Source organism: Cydia amplana, chromosome 8 (genome assembly GCF_948474715.1).
Source record: "Cydia amplana chromosome 8, ilCydAmpl1.1, whole genome shotgun sequence".
Taxonomy (NCBI): domain Eukaryota; kingdom Metazoa; phylum Arthropoda; class Insecta; order Lepidoptera; family Tortricidae; genus Cydia; species Cydia amplana.
The window spans coordinates 12,466,827-12,488,156 of record NC_086076.1 but is presented as its reverse complement, the minus strand read 5'-3'; the positions used below and the strand labels follow the sequence as shown (position 1 = coordinate 12,488,156).

The 21,330-nt window shown below is 36.8% G+C and overlaps 2 protein-coding genes and 1 long non-coding RNA gene across 5 annotated transcripts in view; all 3 read left to right on the top strand.

Moving 5' to 3' along the window:
• The window catches only part of LOC134650247 (very long chain fatty acid elongase AAEL008004-like), a 36,449-nt gene extending 15,152 nt beyond the window's left edge, over positions 1–21,297 (top strand). Inside the window, exons 2-10 of one of the 3 annotated variants that reach the window (XM_063505201.1) lie at positions 4,982–5,045; positions 7,183–7,251; positions 8,375–8,457; positions 8,540–8,647; positions 11,365–11,445; positions 13,817–13,873; positions 15,421–15,663; positions 18,631–18,795; positions 20,312–21,297. In XM_063505201.1, the coding sequence (XP_063361271.1) occupies positions 7,194–7,251; positions 8,375–8,457; positions 8,540–8,647; positions 11,365–11,445; positions 13,817–13,873; positions 15,421–15,663; positions 18,631–18,795; positions 20,312–20,443 (927 nt within the window). In that variant the 5' untranslated portion in view covers positions 4,982–5,045; positions 7,183–7,193 and the 3' untranslated portion in view covers positions 20,444–21,297. Of the gene's footprint in view, positions 1–4,981; positions 5,046–6,893; positions 7,066–7,182; positions 7,252–8,374; positions 8,458–8,539; positions 8,648–11,364; positions 11,446–12,618; positions 12,703–13,816; positions 13,874–15,420; positions 15,664–18,630; positions 18,796–20,311 lie in introns of those variants that run through there. The other 2 variants (XM_063505199.1, XM_063505200.1) reach the window with 2 other exon arrangements.
• Positions 1–21,330, top strand: part of LOC134650362 (uncharacterized) — a 265,217-nt gene that overhangs the window by 161,585 nt on the left and 82,302 nt on the right. The gene's annotated exons all lie outside the window — the stretch shown is intronic.
• The window catches only part of LOC134650260 (peroxisome biogenesis factor 2), a 149,657-nt gene that overhangs the window by 67,183 nt on the left and 61,144 nt on the right, over positions 1–21,330 (top strand). The gene's annotated exons all lie outside the window — the stretch shown is intronic.

The window sequence follows — 21,330 nt, the reverse complement described above, 5'->3', positions numbered from 1 at the left end:
ACTAAGGGCTCATTTAGATTTATTACATTGCGGGTTTTGATCGGTCGGTTGAATTGGACGTAACTAGGGCTTGCAATTCGAATATTCGAATTTGTCAAATATTCGACCTGTTTTGATATTCGAATATTCGGCCGCTCAGGTTTCGAATATTCGAATATTTTTTATTACTATAAAAAAATCTATGTCATCCGCTGTAGTTACAGTTTCTGTGTGTTTTACGGGTATTTACAGTGAATGAGGAACGGTACTGTATTCCTCTCGATAGACTTCGTGAATACAGTGAAACCTAACTCAATTTAAAAGAAAACGAAATCAAAAAGTATGTTATTTTTACGGTCCGTAAGTTTTAAGTTAAAGGGTCATTCTGTTTATTCAGTACAAGCGTACGTTAAGCGAATTTTTGAAGTCTAAACCTTGCCACTTATCGCAATTCTCAAATTTAATCATACCAAACCTGCCCAACTTGGTAATCTAACCATGCACCTTTAGCTGACGAATAATCCACCCAGTACTCAACTAACTTTTTCCCTTAAATATTCCAATATTAATATAATTAGCCGACCATTAGGAATAATAACTTGCCAAAACAAATAAAGTCAATAAAGATTCAAAATACCATGAAATTAAAGGCCTTTTTACAGGCTTCTGAGTGATTACAAGTTAATTTAAATCGGAAAATAATTACCTACTAAAAAAAATATCTTACATACCTAGGTGTTTGGATGGTTAAAGTTATATTATTTCACGCAACGACGACGCATTTATAACAAGTTTTATCTAGAAATATTAAATACGTCTAATTTTGGCGTTTTACTTGTTTTTATAAATGTGGGCATCTTATAAATAGTAGGATGATAAAATCTAGTCAAATAAGTGGATTTCTGCCAAATATCCTTAGTTTTAGCAATATGTGAAAAAAGCTTTTGAATAAAACGATAATAAACCGATTTCTCGTTCCTTTTCTTATTTTTTATAATATTCGAATAATTATTCGAATACGTCATCAGAAAAAGTCGAATATTCGAATATCTGAAAGTTTCGAATATTTGCAAGCCCTAGACGTAACCTACAGTCCGCAATGTAACTAAAATCGCATGCGAGTTCGCGCGCCGTCTAAATTAGCCCAGAAGATAGATGATCAATCTAAATGACACACAAAGTACATAATACTTACACACTTTTGCCTGATAAGAGTAATGCTAATTGATAGTTACAACGCGTTATCTAATCTGAGTCACACGTGAAGAAAAGATAAACCGTGTAGTCGTTATCCAAGTGATAATTTTGTGCTGACGCGAGAAACGTGTTAGTACGCCGTTTGCATCACAACTGTCACGAGAATCCCGAAACACGTACCTACCTATCGCGGTGATAACGAAACCTTCTCATTGAGACTTCTGTAAATAGTTTCAATGTGACTGAGTTTTACGGAAGTACTGACGTCTCGTTTTAGCAAGATATTAAACACTAAAATGTAAAATTTGGCATACGTAGAATATGTACTCGTACTTATCAGTCATAATTTTGGACGTCAGTGAAAGTGCCGGGCAGATTGTGAAACGGTTATCATTTGGACAGCAAGTTTTAAACAGGCTCAATTACTTTGGCGCTGTCCAGACCTTGACAAGGACTGGAGTAAGTGCTTTAAAAGTGCATTTATATTTTTTTTGTATGTTAATAGTATCATTATAGGTATATAGGGACAAAACGATGCAGAGAAATATGTATAACACAAAATCACTATGTTCTGAAGAATACCGTCAAAACTGGGAACTTTAACCCTTCAACACAATGATTTATAACTCAAGATAGGTTATAGGCGTTCCAAAATTGAAGCGCTTAACTTGTGACAATTGGACAAGTTGCCTTTAGTCGCGGCTGGACAAACGAGAAACGTGCACGTACTAACGAGCTCCCGCACACCGAAAGAGAAAGAGACGACCTTATGTTTAACAACGAATGTGACAAAGATGGATGGAATGAGAAAATTAATCAAAAATAACAGATTTTTTCGTAGGCACAGAAATAAATATGGAAGTATTTTTTGTGCTTCTCAAGTATGAATATAACCTATCTAGGTTATATAATATCATTGCTTCAACATAGCTTTTCCCACTTGCGTGTCACATTTTAATTTTGGTGGAAAATAAAAATACTTGCTTATCGGTTACGTACCTACGTTATTTTTGATCCGTGATGAAAAGCGAATCATTTTCTTTTTCATCATTAAGGCAACGCCAGACTTGTGTTATTATTTATTTAATAGGTACATACTTATTTTTAAATTTTCCTTCTATTTTTGATTAAAAAAGACACAACCAATTATTTCCTTGATTTATTTCAAACCATTTCCTTAACTTTAATGAGATCATTATGGAAACGATTACTTATAATTATAATTTAATAATTATTACTACCTACAACCATCATTTCCCGTGAAATATTTTAGTGCATAACCAACTCATGAAATCACAAAAAGGAAAAAACTATTCGTAACGTTCGAGATATTTATGTACCTACCTGTTAATTAATTTTAATTATGATATGACTATAATTTATGACATGCTTCCCGCATTTTCTACTTTAGAACTAGAATCGGCGATCCGTGGAAAGGATTTATGGCTTATGCAGTTCAATCCGGTGATTTGGTCCTGACTCCAGTAAATTCTCACGTTTATATAACGTTAAACAGTTAACACATTTACGAAAATTTACAAATATATGAAAATTTATCTTTCTATAGAATTTAATTCATTTCTCATATTATCTACAGTACAGTGATGTGATAAGAGTGACAATGATGTGTACTCCAGCCCGATAAGGCATCGCCAAGTGCCAGACGCTCCCGAACTAGGTCATACCTAATCAGAGAACATTAATTATAAGCACTAAACAACCTTATATGTCTACCACTTATCGCAGGTGGTTGGCCAAATAGTTGCGTGGTGGTTTTCTTGTAGATTGTTGATGGTACACATAGCTTAGTTTTGTGTCCGAATCTAGTTATCTAGATTTAATTATCTTAATTTAACCAAATATCAGCTAATTAACTATGATAACTTTTTACCAACCGCATCAATAGTAAAATTGCACTGTAAGTAAAAGTTTTTCAATGAAATTACGCGTGATATTGCGTTAATTTACCAAAACGGAGTTGCATATAATTTTTCCATCGCTTAAATTAACTGAAATTTAATAGATAGGCAGGATTTCTTCTAAAAACTGTTAACGAACAGACCTATACAGAGAGAGAACTGTTATGTGTAAAAGTAAGCTTTTTTGATAGAAACCTTTTTTTCCCCCGGATGTTGTTTTTGGAACAGAGTAAAGACAATCAATATCTAAAGGTAATAAAACCTTTGTAAGATATACTTGGTCAACCAAATCTTGACAGTAGAAAAAGGCGGCAAATTTGAAAAATGTAGACGGGAAGGCATATCGTCCCATAGAAAATTTGAATTTCGCGCCTTTTTTTACTGACAAGATTTGGTTGACCAGCTATATCTTGTCTGATTTCGTATTAAGGTCTCCAAGTAGATAAGCACATACATACATGCAACCTATAAATTCAAGTTATGTTTTGCATCTAAGTACAGTCTGGAAATAAACTTTCAGTTTTACAAATTTCTAAGCTGATAGCATTACTCACCATACAATCTGATTGTATCAGTGCCTACTTTCTGTAAAATTTCTTGACTCTTAAATTAAAATTTATTTTTTTAGGGTTCCGTACCTCACGAAGGAAAAAATTTAACCCTTATAGGATCGCTCGTGCGTCTGTCTGTCTGTCTGTCCGACCATTCCCCCCCTTTATCTCCGAAACTACTGGGTAATTTTATTTTAATAATTTTGAAAAAAAATACACAAAATAGTTCTTTACCTATAGATTAGATGAGAGGAAAACCTATTAGAAATGTGCAGTCAAGCGTAAGTCGTACTTAATGTACGGAACCCTTGGAACGCGAGTCCGACTCGTATCTGGCCGGTTTTTTTGTAAATCGGATTCTTTCTTTAGTGTCTAGTGATCTCACGTTCGTTGCTCATTAAAGTCAGTTTAGTATTTGGTAAAGTCAATTTAATATGAATACCGGCGCATAGAAACACCTAATAACTTTTTGCAGCAGTCTTCATGAAGGTCATTTTTTTGTGACTTTATAAAAAATAAAATATTCCTAATGATCGTTAGTTTTATAGAATAGAATAGAATAGTTTTTTATTCGTAAACACACAGACAATACACATAATTACACAAAAAGAACATAATGAAAATAAAGTGTCACGAAATGGCCCCATCTCAGCATGTAAAACAAGCAGCAAGCAGTTATTGTCTTATACTCGTAATTATAAGACAATAACTTTATCTTCGCTTCTACAACGAACGCTGTTTTCGATGGATACTCGTATCATACGATTTCAACCGTTTAACTCTAACCCGTCAGAGAAAATATCTACCGTTCTATCGCGCTACCGTTACCGCATTGGACATGTTTTATCTACTATGTATAATATGTTACGATTTTGTTTTTCTATTTTAAGTATAAATTATATATATGACAAAATTATTATTTTATCGAAACAGTCATGCCAAAGGTGCTTTTGATTTGAGTTAGGTTTATCGGCATATATTCGTGCTATAAGTTGTTAAATAACTATAAATAAACTAAGTAATTCACATTTAACGCAATGAATAATTACGTAGATTTGAATGTCCAGCTTAAGTAATAAGGCTAATTAATTTGGAATCATTATGTTTACCCACTCACTAATTACATGCTTAATATTTGTTATACAAAGAGGTACCTGGAGGCATAATTAGCTTCTAAAAGTAGGTATTTAACTCATTCTTAAGTGTGTGTCTCTGGCACAAATGAGTGCGAGTGAGATGCACTGATGACACATTTTTGAAGTCTGAATTCGGCCCCTGTATATTTAATAACAAATCACCATACCGGCGTTAATAGTTTGTATTGTTTGTTCACAGACACTAGTCGTGCCTGCCTGAGTGCAGTCAATTTTGGAAGTTGCCTCGACAGTTTAATTATAAGGTGAGAAAATATACTTATTTTATTAATTTTAATGCCTTTTTAGGATTTCCTATTCAACTGAACTGAACCATTACGGCCTGGCCACGACATTGCGTGATTGCGCGACTGGCTTGGGCTATAATAATATAAGGCGAAAACCATAGGTGGGAACGAAAGGTCCAATCGCTGTGTCTCGCTTCAACCTATGGTTGTCGCCTTAGCCGAAACCAGTCGCGCAATGTCGTGGCCAGGCCGTTATAGTTTCGCTATGTCCGTCTGTCCGTCCGTCCTCAGCTTTGCTTCGTGAGCGTTAGTGGTAGAAACCTGCAATTTGGCATGGATACTTACATAAATCATGCATGGCGAGAGAACGGTAAAAAAAGTACCCACATAAAAAACCCACAAATTTGCCGCCTTTTTCTACTGACAAGATCTGCTTGACCATTTATAGGTACCTCTCATAGAAAAGGTATTTTTTTGAGGAAAAAAAAATTGCGTTAACCCAATGATGTGACTGGTGTGAGGCATCGTTGGATAGGTCTTTCAAAATGAGTAAGGGCTCCCCCCCCCTCTAACTTTTAAAGAATGTGTTCAAAAAATCTGAAAAAATCGTAAAACAAAAACTCATTGAATACTTTGAAAACTATAGCGAACATAATCAATACAACCGTTTTTGAGTTAGGTATTACAAAAAGTCTTCTTCGTAAAAATCAGTCGGCAGACGAAGCATTTTTTTTTTTAATGCGAATAACAAAAAAACGTTTAAAAGTCAGTCAGTAAAAAAGGCGGCAAATTTGAAAAATGTAGGCGCGAAGAGATATAGTCTTATAGAAAATTTGAATTTCGCGCCTTTTTTTACTGACAAGATTTGCTTGACCAGCTATACCTGCATACAAGATGAAGACTGCTTAAATGCTATTACGGCCTGGCCACGACATTGCGCGACTGGCTTGGGCTAAGGCAACAACCATAGGTTGGAGCGAGACACAGGGATCGGACCTTTAGTTCCCACCTATGGTTTTCGTCTTAAGGCCCCAGTACACAATGGGCCATCGCCGGCCACTCCAAGGGACGCATTTATGCGTTAGAGGGAGCAAGTGATATTGCTATCTCATTCTACCGCATGGCTGCGTCCCTTGGAGTGGCCGGCGATGGCTCATTGTGTACTGGGGCCTTTAGCCTTTGGTCTTAGCCGAAGCCAGTCGATAGCCTGACTACGCCTTTACGAATATTCATACTTGAAATATACTCATTTGTTTGACAATCATAAGAATAATGACATTGAATTTAAATGTTATAAAACCAAAGAGCTAAAAGGAGGCCAGATCATCACAATACTTATATACTATATATACTTCATTATTTTAATAAGCTATCAGGCACAAATTCCTGGGTTTGGTGGCAATAAAACGCACATTTGACAATATGCACAAACAAACGAAGTTCCTTGTCAACATTTTAATTTTAAGTATATAGGTACGTCAGGCATAGGTGGAACCCCGCTGACCGCAATGTCTGAAAATTACGTCATAATTAAGTAATATAAAACTCCTATTCAAAATATTTCTTTGCCGCTCTTTCACTGACGGAAATAGCTTGACAGATTATACATACTATGGTGATCGCCAGAAGTTCAAATTCCGCCGGTCAAACAACTTTGTCAGTAGAAAAAGGCGCGCCTACATTTTTTAAAATTTGCCGCTTTTTTCTACTGACGGAAATGGCTTGACAGACAATAAATAACTTCTTAAAAAAATTGCCAACATTTTCCCAGCTCATTCTATTTTTTATTGCTATCCTTGAAAATCTCCAGAGATTTTTCTATTGTGGCAAACATCCTACCGCACCTGTCATGTCAGTCAGATCGGCCAAGAAATTGACGGGCTGGGTAGTTCCAGCGATGTTTTTTATTAAAATTCCTTTAATTGCTTCCTGTCGTGCTAAATATTTGTATAGCTTTAATTAAACTGTTTAAGTTTTACATATATTATCCATGCAAAATAAGTTCAGTGTTTGAATTCAGTCAACTTGTCCTTAAAAGGTACACTAACCTTACTTATCACTTTGTTGCATCGACTCCGCCTACCTAAAAACCCGGGTAAAATAAGTGACTATCAAGTACATTATTTTTTAATCATCGTTTTCTTTTATTTTGCAGTAATCAACAAAATGGCGCTAGTTTTAGAGTATATAGACCGCATGCATAAATTTATGGATAAATATGGAGGTAAGTGAATTTCATAATTTTGCATTTTAGTATTAAGTATGCGCAAGTTTTTAAACTAATATAAAATATTTTTAACCAATCAGTTATATTTTTTTTTAATTTTAATTATATTAATTAAATATTACTTAACAGCAGAGGCCTTATTAATGTCATAAATAATTAATATATTATGCCTATAGTACAACACTTCTTAAGTGCAATAGTTAGACACATAGTGTGACACTGCTCCTAAAATTAACAGTTTAGTGTGTCAGGACAGATTCTATTTACAGCTGACCCATAAAACCCCACCGGTAGCTCTTCAGTTTCATATTACCTACATTAATTTTGTTTGTGTTTGTTTACAAAAGTTGCTTGAAATTTAACTAAGAATTACTTGATAAAATAATATAATATATATATTATATACATAAATATTATATATATATATATATATAATTATATGTAACACAAGATTTTCTGTTGAAAGTACTAATTAGTGCATTAACTTGTGCAATTGCAATAGAGATGGAGGTCTTTATTTGCTTTGGAGTACACTTTTACATTAAATGCTATTTAACATTTAGGCACATAGCACATCCAAATTTCAAGTCAATCTGATTACTTTGTTATTAACCTAGTGAAGCTAAAATAAAAATGATGTCCTACAAGAATTGTCACTAAAGAAGCCTGATAATGGATTTTCCATTCATAAAAGTTTATTAATGCATTCACTATTAACCTTTAACTAATGGCCTATGTCTCAGAAACATCATCACTTTAATTTTGAAAAATATTTTTATAATGCCCATCTTGTCAGGTGTTAGTCAAAGGTTAAGAACATTAGCCATTGAGGACATTATTTCTGTTTTTATTACTAAATAGTATTTATTGTTATCTAAGCATGTATTTATCTATTTATGTAAGTATATTGTTGCCTCGTACTCAAAGTCTTGATTAGTTTGGGGCAAATGGCCCGGTCATGTTTCTTAATTCTGCATTAATAATTAATTTTTATTTCCTAGATAATAAGTTTCAATTTAGTAACTTTTTCTTGTGTCTATTATCCATGAAAATGGAGTATTAAAAGGAAAAAGAAGAATGTAGCTACCCAATATTTAAAAACTTTTTTTTTGTGTTACAGATTCCCGGACAAATCCATGGTTCCTGATGAGTTCCCCATTACCTACATTAATATTATGTTTAACCTATGTTTATCTAGTCAAGGTATAGTACAATTATTTTACTTTATTCATATTAACTTATCTACAACTTGTACATAAACTTATGTCCATATTTTTATTTGCAGGTTCTAGGACCAAGGTTTATGGAAAACCGAAAACCATACAATTTAAAAAATATTTTAATAGTATACAATTTTTCACAAGTGTTGTTCAGTACATGGTTGTTCTATGAGGTAAGACCAAAGCTCAAATTATACATTTAATTTAACCTTTTAACATACCTACCAGATTAAAAAAAATACACGATTACGCCTCTTCTCGAAATCTTAAAAATTCTGCATAAAAATATTAAAACAACAAAAAAACGATGTTACAGGGCGGTCATTTATGCCGTATGAATCGTGTGATACCTAAATGTACCCTATACAGGGTTAAGTTATTTTAAAAGGAAAGTATATCGTGTATTTTTTATGCTTGTTACAATTATACATATAAATGTGTGATGGTTTCTATGATCAGCCTACTGTTCTCATATTGAGTTAATTGTCACTTGCTCAATGCTATTGTTCTGCGTAGGGAGGTCTAATTACTGCTTGAAACTTGTGACATTGTAATAGCACCTTAATGACGGTGACGATAGCTGCTTTATGACCGGAGCTATCGTCAACAACGGTTCCTATTAGAAGTAGACAGTACCTCGTAGGGTTGCCAGATGGTCGGGATTCGGCGGGATTCTCCCGATTTTTAGCATGTGTTCCCGATTCCCGACAAAGTGAAAATTGTCCCGAAAAACAGCATCACGTTTTAAAACAATAATTTCAAGTTCTGAACTGTCGTCGAGCGAACCAGCGACCCGAGTCGAGCCCGTCAGCGCGCGCGTGGCGAGATTGGGCAGAGCAGCTGACGTAGTGCGTAAAATATCGTTGTTTTTAATACAATTAATTTAATTTGAATGGTTCATTTTCCCGACTTAAGGCCCAAAATCCCGAAAAATTGATATTTTTTCCCGATAATAGTGCCTTCCGATCTGGCAACCCTAGTACCTCGTGTGGTAGCCGCCATTCAACATAACGATTCACTAACCAAATTATACGGTTTAACTCACGTATTTTTAATCACTCGCGCGACATGTTTCGGTGTGCTTCCATTTCGTTTCTAGGTTTCCATTGCGAGGCTATCGTGACCGTGCAATGTCTGTGCTTGAAAATGAAGACCTAGGCTCTCCGAAACATGTCGCGCAGCGAACAGAAATACTTGAGATCCGTATAATTAGCTTAGTCTTAGCATGACTCACGACAGTTTAAGTTTGAATATTGATGACAATTAATATAAGTTATTTTAAACAGTGAATGTTTCTGTTTGGATGTATGTTCCTCCATAAATTTAAGACTCAAAAATAGTTACCTTGAAAGGCTTAAAGGTATCTTTTTACAAAGTGCGGCCCGCGTCAACTTCGTTAACTACTATGTGGCCCTTGGCTGCTAAAAGGTTGCCAACCGCTGCATTAGAGGGTGCCGTAGGGGTAGAGAGACGAGATTATTAGTTATGGGTGAAGCAAGTTTAATGACTGGCGCGGACGAAGCCGCAGGCAGAGGCTAGTTGTATATAAGATCATCGCGGTTCGGAACGCCGAGGTCATAATCATAAAGTACTTATATATTAATATGTGCATAAAGTACCTATGTATATTCAATGATGCAAATGTAAGGGATTGTCAACCTCCCGCAAGAAACCCATTATTTAGAATTTTAGATAATACAACTATAAGGCGGTCTTCACATTGAATGCGAACTGCGGTGTGCGAGCGGGGCATTGCTATATACGTAGCACTGTCTCGCTCACACACAGGAGCCATCAGTGTGATAACCGCATAACTGTTATTTACACTGCACATGCTAGTTTCTTTTGTTTCTCATTGCGTCATGGTCATGAAGAGGGCAATTAAATTAGACCTTCAATGATATTCTTATTGCATTATTTTTATACTAATGTAGAACGACCGTGGAATTTGATGAATTTAGTAGCAAAGCTGGTAGAAAAGTATGCACCTAAAAGAATCATAAAACTATACACCGTGTTGCTTCTAGCAGGCGTGTCTCACTCCGCGATTTCGTCGCTTTGCTACAGGTACCTAGCTAAAAGTACATCCGTTCGGCCCCACTTTTGGGGAAAGCCATAAGCCGCGCGTGGCGTCGCCACCTAGCGGCCATATCTGTGCCGATCGTAACAGACGCGTTTTGTTAGAGAGTGAGTCTTCTGTACTTAGTACTATTATTTATTCTGTGCTTCTAGTGCAGATATTAAGGCAAGCCAATGATAGAGAATCTTTTGAACTCAACATTATTATTGTTCAGCGAAAATTAATGGTTTTTGCCGAACCGTGCTAATTAACTTAATTATTGTAACTTGATTGAACTTGAAACCTAATTTTCACTGAACATACATGGGAGTTAAATCGGTAGCTTTTAAGGTGTATCGTTAGCTTTCATCTGACCCGTAATAAAAGAGACAACCTGTACCTATATAGGTAATTGGTAACACCTAAGTTTTTATAATATATATCTATATAACTTAGCTGATATTTTAATTACCTATTAACAATTAAAAGCACTACCTGTAAGTATTTAGCTTTAATGCAACAATAGAAAAAAAATACTTAGGTAATTTAACTCAAACTAGCGACTGATTACGTATGCCTAATTTATCACTAGTTTGCAAGTTTAATTTTTTGAACGTACCTATATAATCTAATTAACAAATCATCGAATCGATAACTGTGACGTTCCACGGCAAAAGGTACCTTATGGCACTTGGCGCTTACGTCGCATAGCGCCGCAATAATAAAAGCGCGCGGCGGCGGAGCGGCGTTAATAATAGCGTAAGCGCCAACGGCCATAAGGTACCTTTACTCGTGGGACGTCACAATTTAATTTGAAATGCCCACGGCCAGTGTTTGATGGGGGGCTGGCTGCAGTATTACAGCTTAAGGTGCCAACCCGTGGACTACTCCGACAACCCCCTGGCTACGAGAGTAAGTATATAGGCTACCAGGTAGCCGGGGACCACAACGATACTACTAACCAATGCTCACTGTATATAATATTTTATATTTGCAGGGATTATCTGTAAATATAGGTAGTTTTAATGTAGCTAGGCTAGCTGTATTTTCAGGCACTTATTTCAACAACTGACACACTATAACAAAAGTAAAAGACATTCGAAAACTTTTTCAATTTTTTACGCCATTAAAGGTGTTAAAGTATTCTCGCGCTATTAAATTCCAAATTCAAATGGTTTTTCATGTCAGATACGTTTGATTATGCGTCGTGAAATTGACGAATTGAAAAGTTAAATTAATCTGATATTGACTATTCGTCGTGCATTTCTGATTTATAAATAGCAAATCGTTAAGAAAAATGCCTATTTGTTGAAATAAAGGCAAGATGTATAATAAGACCAGTCGTTGATTCACGCTACAGTCTGTGCGGAACGAGAAGAGTCGTAGAATGTATGGGCTATTACATTCCACGACTCTTCTCTTACCGCACAGACTACACGTATGCGGCGCGATTTATTTACATGATGGTCCAACGATGACGTTTTGACAATTTTCATATCGCGCCGCCTGAATTAACGACTCAGTTGAAAAGTGAACCAAAGTCCTCAGTACAATGATAAACGTAAATACCGCGCTGATAAACTGAGAACTCGCAGTTCATAGCTCAACTACAGGTGATAAGATGTAGAGCGCGTTAAATGACGCACGCTGACGCGAATGTCTAGGCAATTAGGTACTATACTGTATTCGTATAACTCACAATCGAATCCTAACGATCACATGTCTCTATACTCTACGAGTATGCACAATCCAAACAAACGACCGGGGTCGTAAATCTTCTCATTCGCATCGTGGTCGCGGCTGTCGTGAGAGAGATTGTGATATGAGCTCGGTCCTCAGTTTGGTTTGCGGCTACTACAATTAAAATCACGTTATTTCCGTGTTCAGTGGTATAGAACAATAGTTAATTAGTAGCGTCACCATGCGTCATTCGGATTACGGGAAAGTTATCAAAGTTATACAGCACACTAACCTGTAACAGTTGATTAAGTATGAAGACGATATAGCATGCGGCTATTGTGCTAAGATTGTCGAAGATGTACATATACTAGTAACACAGGGCCAGGTGTCGGTGTATTGTTTCAGATCGGGACCTCTGGATGGTTCACAGGCAGGTATAACTATCAATGTCAGCCCGTCGACTACTCCAAACATCCAGAGACAATGAGGGTGATTTACCAATTCAACCTTTTATTATACTTTCCTGTCAGAATAGCCCCCTCCTTCTTTGACTACTGCTGTTCCCCTACTGTTCTGTTTGTCTCTTCCACATCTCCGCACCTCTTTCCCTTATAAACTTTTATACCTATTGTTTCAAGTATTTGACCGAGAGACCTGAGAGCAACGACTCGGTGTAAATTTGAACCCTTGTTGTAACATAATTTTCCAATTAGAATCTTATAATTTACTGTAGATTTTACTGTAGATGTCTTAGTATGTAAACGCATGCATTTATGTGTAATTATGAGAAATGCCTATTAAGAAAGGTTTCCATTTAATATTGGAACCAAGTCGCGGACATATTCATCGGAATTTACATAAATCGTTCAGAACTTTCTAACGAACTTACGGGAATAAAGGAAATAAAACTTCCTGTTTTTACACTTCCTAAGTTGCTTTCTTCGTTATAGGTACCTAAGTAAGTACCGTGAACCTTAAATTTAGCGTTTCTTAATTGGCATTTTTAAAACCAATAGATTGTTGTCAAGTCTATTTTATATGTCTGCCTTTGAACGATGTTTATTTATTTGTCTCCTCCCGAATCATTCATACATAGCATTTGGATTTTATTTCAAAAACATGAGGCCAACCTGCCCCAGGAGTATAAATACATATAATACATAATTAATATATAGCCTAAAATGCTTCTAAAATCAGTCTTTACTTTGGAGAATTAGTTACTTATACATTTAATAAGTAATTTTTTATATTATCGGTACGTAGCCCAGTTTTATGATATTATCCACACACGTTTTTCACTTAGACTTGACAACTTATCTTCTTGTAGATTCTCTTTTCTTAATTCCACAAATGCACGAATGACTGCACGCTCTCTTGCACCAAAATTCTAACATCTTACAAATCAAATTAACATCTTTTTGGTTTTATTATTTCTATGTTCTAACTACCTACCAATAATTTTAGTTAAGTTTTCTTTCTTCATGTTTTTTTCACTCTTATAACTTTCTTTATGAACAACGTGCCTATTTTTTTTATGGTAATAAAATATATTATCAATATTTTATTTTATATGTGGTTTTAATATATCTTAACACATTTTCAGATGGTACACGCTTGCTGGTGGTACTACTTCTCAAAATTCACAGAATTTTTCGATACGGTGAGTGCATCTTTTTATATCTTTTCAATCTCTTGTAGATTTTGGGCCAATGTAATTTACTATCGGCACTAAGTCAACTATAATAACTATATAAAACTTTTGACCACTCGGATCGTCCTAATTAGTTGAAAAGTGTAGAAATTATTAAAGTTCACGGTTTTACATATACCCGATAAAAGTTTATTGACCATTATTTGATTGGCTAAAATGTGTTTTTTTATTTACTGAGCGATCCTGATATAATTATGTAGGTTGGTAATAATAGGTAGGTATAAGTTACGTTGTTTTTTCTCGACTAAAATAATATAGCAGAGACTACTTAAAAATAATACTGTTCTATAACGATCAATAAAATAGACTTCAACAACATAATAAGTCCCTATATCATTAAATTATAGTAGATTGTCTTTAGTACCTATAGGTACGGTGTACGGTGTATGCATTACATCTTCAACTTGCTGTTGTTACTGTAATTAGTTAGTTATACAGGCACTTGTAGGCTGTAGTTAACTGTAATTAAACTTATTTTTATACATAGTTATATAACCTAATTTATTTATGACAGAATCTACACGTAGCACAAATACCTATCCCTAGACTGACTTCTCATTTCCGATGTAAAAGAAAATGTAGACTTCGCTACCTTGTTAAGTAGGTAAACATAAACAATGCAAGGATAGCTCAATAACAACAAAGAAACACATAGAAAGGCCACTAGGTACCTAAATATTCTAAACAGATTCTCCATCGCACGCCTATATTTCCATTTTACTTTTTAGCGATAGAAAAATATAAAAGTGGTACGTTCACCGTTTTTGATAAGGCAAGTTCCGTGTATCATATAAAAAAAGACAAAAAAAAAACGATTGAGGCTTGTTCCTGAACTGTAAATGGTGGTGTAATTTATCTTTTTCGAGCCCTTACAGCCGAGTTCACAAACAACTTTACAAGCCAACGTTCCAAAAATATATTTACACTCCTCTAAGACAGTGTAAAGATATTTCTGGAACATTGGCTTGTAAAGATGTTTGTGAACCCGACCGTACATAAAACCACAGAATAACTAATAGTACTACCGTACTTACAGAAAATTCACTCCTTCGCAAAAGTCAGGTTTAGGTATAAAATTACACCTATATCGCCGCCTGCAAGCAAAATTGAAACTTATAACCGCGCACGAACCGTGAATCTCCTTTGCGCGCCGCAGTTTTATGACCGAGCTGTGAGTGTCGGCACGGGGTTATCACTTGACAAGTTTTTGTACCTATACCCACTGATTTATTGTTTTTAAGTAAAATATGTAGGAATTACAAACGTTGATTATGTAAACATACATTTGTTATCCGAAGATAGCATGTCTGATTCTCGCGGAAGTAAGTTTCGAAGCCATTGTGTATTTTCAATTTTGCGCGAGCGCCACGTGACACGACTATCGTGCGCGCCGAGCGGCAGCCCACTGCTATACGCCTGTCCGATGGGCGCGCCGGCCAAATGTACCTAAACTGCGGAGTGACACCCCCCTGATAAAACATTGATTTTCCTTTCAGATCTTCTTCGTGTTAGCTAAGAAGTACGACCACGTGTCCACCCTCCACGTGATCCACCACGGCGTGATGCCCATGTCGGTGTGGTTCGGAGTCAAGTTCACGCCCGGCGGCCACTCTACCTTCTTCGGGTTGCTCAACACCTTCGTGCACATCGTCATGTACACGTACTACATGCTGTCGGCCATGGGACCCTCTGTGAGGAAGTACCTTTGGTGGAAGAAGTACCTCACTGGTCTGCAAATGGTAAGTTTTATTTTACGTATCAATGTTACATCTAATACCTTTAAACGAGCAATTCTTGTTTATTTATTTATTTATTTATTTATATATATATATATATATATATATATATTTCGGGGATCTCGAAAACGGCTCTAACGATTTCGATGAAATTTGGTATATAGGGGTTTTCGGGGGCGAAAAATCGATCCAGCTAGGTCTTATCTCTGGGAAAACGCGCATTTCCGAGTTATTATATGTTTTCGCTCGGTCACCCAGATATTTACATATAAACTCCTACGGTCAGCATTAGTGGATAAAACAACGCACCAAAATTATCTGCTTCACTTCAATTGTTTTACATAAAAGAGATATAGGTAACTATGTTTTTGTAAAGTTATTAGAAAACAGTACATAGCTACTCTTGACACGCAGTCTTATTTGTGACGTATCTGATATGCATTTATTTATTACTAGCTATCTATAGTCGTTGTAAGTGTAAGTTGAGAAGTAAATTTTGACAGTTATGGATTGACCCTTATATATATGACACTAAGGCTACCAGTTAAACGGTAGGTCTTAGCTTCGTAAATATAAGAGTCAATTCATAACTGTCAAACTTTTATTTCTTAACTTATATTGGGTACAAACAGCAATACTCTTAACTGTACATCAATGGACCTTATTACAAAAGGTATTAGTTCCACCGATGTACAGTTAACAGTGTGGGCGATGGTACAGTCGCCATCAGATATATCGGAGCGGCCGAGGTGCTCACAAATATTTGAACAACCCTCTATTGTCAAGGCGTTAGAGTGCGTGTTCAGATATGTTTGAGCACCTTGGCCGTTCCTATATATCTTATGGCGACTCTGCAGGCGCTACGAGTGGTTCGATGGCGTGTCAACGCAGCAGAAGGCCGATGACAAATACATTTTTTGATTTTATACCTTAATGCTATTGGAATAAGAATTGCTTGCAAACTACTCTGATATGTAAATAACTAAATACTAATCTCACCCAGCATAAAATTAGCTTTAGTTCTAGCAAGTTCCAATAAAAAACCGGCCAAGTGCGAGTCGGACTCGCGCACGGAGGGTTCCGCACCATCAACAAAAATAGAGCAAAACAAGCAAAAAACCGGTCACCCATCCAAGTACTGACCCCGCCCGACGACGTTGCTTAACTTAGGTCAAAAATCACGTTTGTTGTATGGGAGCCCCACTTAAATCTTTATTTTATTCTGTTTTTAGTATTTGTTGTTATAGCGGCAACAGAAATACATCATCTGTGAAAATTTCAACTGACTAGCTATCACGGTTCGTGAGATACAGCCTGGTGACAGACGGACGGACAGCGGAGTCCTAGTAATAGGGTCCCGTTTTTTACCCACGTAAACCCGTACCCACGGAACCCTAAAAATGGATGTTTGCATCGCAATCTACTTGTCGCTTTTTAGCAACCACTTGGCACATCTCGCACCTATATTATAACGATGAAATGGCAGTGTGAAGTCCAAAAACAGATTCCAGACAGATACTAACAAAAACAACTTTAGTAAGGAAAATTACTTATTTATTGACAGTTATTTTTCATTTTCGATGGCGTAGTTTTGTATATCTCGCTAACAAATAATTGTTAGCGACGTTTTTTTATATATTTCCACCGCCTGTTTACATTCCGTACCTAATCAGTAATTCGACAAAAAAATGTGATTGAAAGAAAATCCAAACTACAGGATTGCTCGTTTTGATTAAGGAGCAATGACACCACTAGAAATGCCATGGCCAACATTACAATATGTCAATTTTAGACAGTACCTACTGTAACTATAGAGCGAATGAGACACAGTCCTTTAGTTTGATCCTCTCTTTCGGACCATTTTGTCTAGTGAAGCACCTAGTCCATAGAAGGTAGCATCCTATAGAAGTGGTATACGCGTGCCTCCGTGAGGGACAAAACATGCGCAATGCGACAATATTAAAAACACGTTTTAACATTCCTGACAATATACCAAAAACAAATTACGTAATTCGGTCGGGTTATTTGTTGCCCACCATAAACCATACTAAGTTTATGGTGGGGAACAAACAAAAAGTAAAGCCCTTGCTACACGGTCGCCGACAAGCCTCTCAGACCGCGTGGCCTTGGTCTGGACGGACCGTGTAGACAGTTGTTTCCAACAAAATTTGACCAAAAGTGACCAAGGTCAGACCAAGGTCAGACGGTTAGAAGGCTTGTCGGCGACCGTGTAGCAAGGGCTTAAGACTGTGACAAGGACAAGCAATAATACCGCTTTCTCTGCTACTCCTACTGAAAGTTCCATAAGTGCATCTCGTTCAGTCATTTGGCCCCTCCCCCGTTTCATCTCAATATTATTGTACCTCTATGACCTAGTCATATAATGTAATAATGGACAATGTTGATGAAATTAGCAAAAAAGTGACAGTACTATCCGGTTCTATGTACGTATATTTCGTCGTCTAGTACTAGTACCCAACCCACAACACAAGCCTTATAGATTTTCTCATATATTGTATTGTCAGGAACTAATCTGGGGGCACGGGAGTGCCCCCGCCAAGTCGAGCGCGAAGCAAACACTGCCGTACCATCCTTTACTGGAACCATTTCGCCGCATTTTCAGGCCCCTTTTTTTTTTTTCTTCCTCGCGTTGTCCCGGCATTTTGCCACGGCTCATAGGAGCCTGGGGTCCGCTTGGCAACTAATCCCAGTAATTGGCGTGGGCACTAGTTTTTACGAAAGCGACTGCCATCTGACCTTCCAACCCAGAGGGTAAACTAGGCCCGTATTGGGATTAGTCCGGTTTCCTCACGATGTTTTCCTTCACCGAAAAGCGACTGGTAAATATCAAATGATATTTCGTACATAAATTCCGAAAAACTCATTGGTACGAGCACGCTCTTACCGCTAGGCCACCAGCGCTTTTTTTCATTTTCAGGCCCCTATTTGATTAAAATTGTACTTTTCCAGCTCCAATTCATAGGCATCATGGTGCACGCGTTCCAGCTGCTGTTTATCGAGTGCGACTACCCTCGGGCCTTCGTGTGGTGGATCGGCATGCACGCCGTCATGTTCTTCTTCCTGTTCAAGGACTTCTACAACCAGTCCTACGGCAGACGCAAACCTAAGCAAAAGGTAAGGTTTTTTAAAACTACTGGTACATATAGGGTTGCCAGATCGAAAGGCGCTATTATCGGGAAAAAATATATTTTTTTCGGGATTTTGGGCCTTAAGTCGGGAAAAAAAACCATTCAAATTAAATTAATTGTATTAAAAACAACGATATTTTACATTATTGGCACTACGTCAGCTGCTCTGCCCAATCTTGCCCAATCGCGCGCTGACGGGCTCGACGCGGGTCGCTTGCTCGCTCGACGACAGTTCGGAACTTGAAATTATTGTTTTATAACGTGAAGCTGTTTTTCGGGACAATTTTCACTTTGGCGGGAATCGGGAACACATGCTAAAAATCGGGAGAATCCCGCCGAATCCCAACCATCTGGCAACCCTAGGTACATATGGCTGGCTTTGTTGCGCGATTTATTTTTAAATCTATTCTATTTCTATTCTATTCTTATTCATAAACGTCTGCTAAGTTAATGGTCGTCGTTTCTCCCTCTCTATGACATAACGACAGATAGGGACAAACGACGATCATCAACTGATTAAGTTAGCAGCCGTTTATGGATAACGCCATTAGCAAATATAGAGGGTTTATAAAATACCGTAGGTATATTTAATTTACCAATCGACCCTTCCCAGCTTTGTAACTGAAATAGCTACCTCCGACTATTTTTGAAAGCACTATCTACTAATTTATAGATGAAATCGTTTAGTGATACCATGGATTGCGACGAATAAATTATTAAGTATGTGAACGAACCTAGAACTTTTATGAACGAGTGAAGGTCACGGTAAAGTAATTGCTCTTTGTGGATATGATAGGTAAATAAGGTAGTTAACTAAACGACAAAACATCATAATTAACATGTAGGATTTTACGACGCAACTATCATTAGCATCCTCTCGCGAGCTTGAATTTGTATGTTATTGAAGTGTATTTTTTCTCAAAAATGGACGGCAAACTCGACGTTGCCGGTTAAAAAATAGGCCGCGAAGTGCGTAGTTTATGGTCAGTCAAAAAATTAAAAAGTTAAAAACATTGCAGTCTCGATTTCGATTCTGCAATGTTGCATACAAATTCCATTATTTGTCGAGTTCCAAACTTTTTAAAAGTTGAAATGGCCATATCAAATGAAGGCATAGGTCCATTAAACAGCCAAACAGATGATCAGTACCTAGTTCAGTAGGTACTTATTATTATAATGTTGGTACCGCGACTATTTAGGTGTCTCAAATAGGTTGGCGTATTTTCAGCAGAAACATACACTTCTATTTTTTTTAAAGGCGGCAAAGCAAATCTTTCAATGGTTTTACTTTTTTCTGTGAAAATTAGAATATTGTTTCTGTAAAATATTTATATTTCTAGCACCATTTTTGAGAAAAGCACTATTATATGACTCGACTGGAAGGCTACTTGCTGGCTTCTGATTCAATTAAACGGACTCCCAAGGCCGTTCGTTTAAAACGAATCCTCAGCCAGCAAGTAGCTACTTCCGAGCCTCGACAATAATGTACTATTCCGTGGCAGGTGGCGGCCGGCGCGAACGGCAAGGCAGCGCACGCGACGGAGCTAGAGTCGCCGTACAAGAACGGCAGCCTGAAGAACGGGCTCCTGAACGGCACGCTGCGCGCGCGCACCGTTTTGCCGGCCGGCAACTGACGCGCCAAGGCCGCGTCCCGAGTTCACGAACCGAGCCCCGGCTCCTAGTGTTAAATGTGATTTTTATCTAGTGTACATACGGTTAAGCGGTGTAAACGGTGTATATTTTATTCATAAGATAACGTTAAAGCTAGATTTGTGATCGCGTAAAGTTTTCTACATTACCCGACGGCCGAGCCGCCGTTTGCGTTTACGAAATGCTTGGTGCTTGCGTGAGATCCGTGACGTTTCACCATATACGAATCGAGTACCTTGCCTATGTTAATTTTAAAGTGGCACCGGCGAAGCAAAAAAAACAAGTTAATATTAAATTATGAAAACCTAGTTAAAATTTATTGAGATGGTATGATATGATAGATAAATTGATTTTATAAGAATTGATCTAGTTGCTATTGTTCAAATTTTATTATAATTTAAATCCCACATTGCACATATTTTTACATTTTATAATTTTGAGTACAAAATATGTACTGTGTACGTCAAATGTTCAATGCAAATATAAGTTAATGGAAGCGTTGAAAGGGTTGTGTTGGTTATTTATTGTTTTGTTTAATTTATGTTTTATTTAAGTTTTACCAAAATTATTTGTACATAGGATCAAATTAGTAACGGGTTTTATAGTTGTAGTTGTCGATGTTCTTCCTTTGATATGTTATTTATTAGTCTTCCGTTTTGTTTTGTACTTACACTGAATGATCAGGTGCTCTTTGGTTCTGACAGACCATGTTATCAGCTGAAAACGAACTCGCCATGTTAGTAAAATTAAATCAATTATAAAACCATGTATGGAATCAGTTTTACCTGTTGTTCTTTTTTATACAAAGAAATCGCAAATAAATTGTAAGTAAACCTAATATATTGTTTCCATTGATTACTCGAAAAATTAC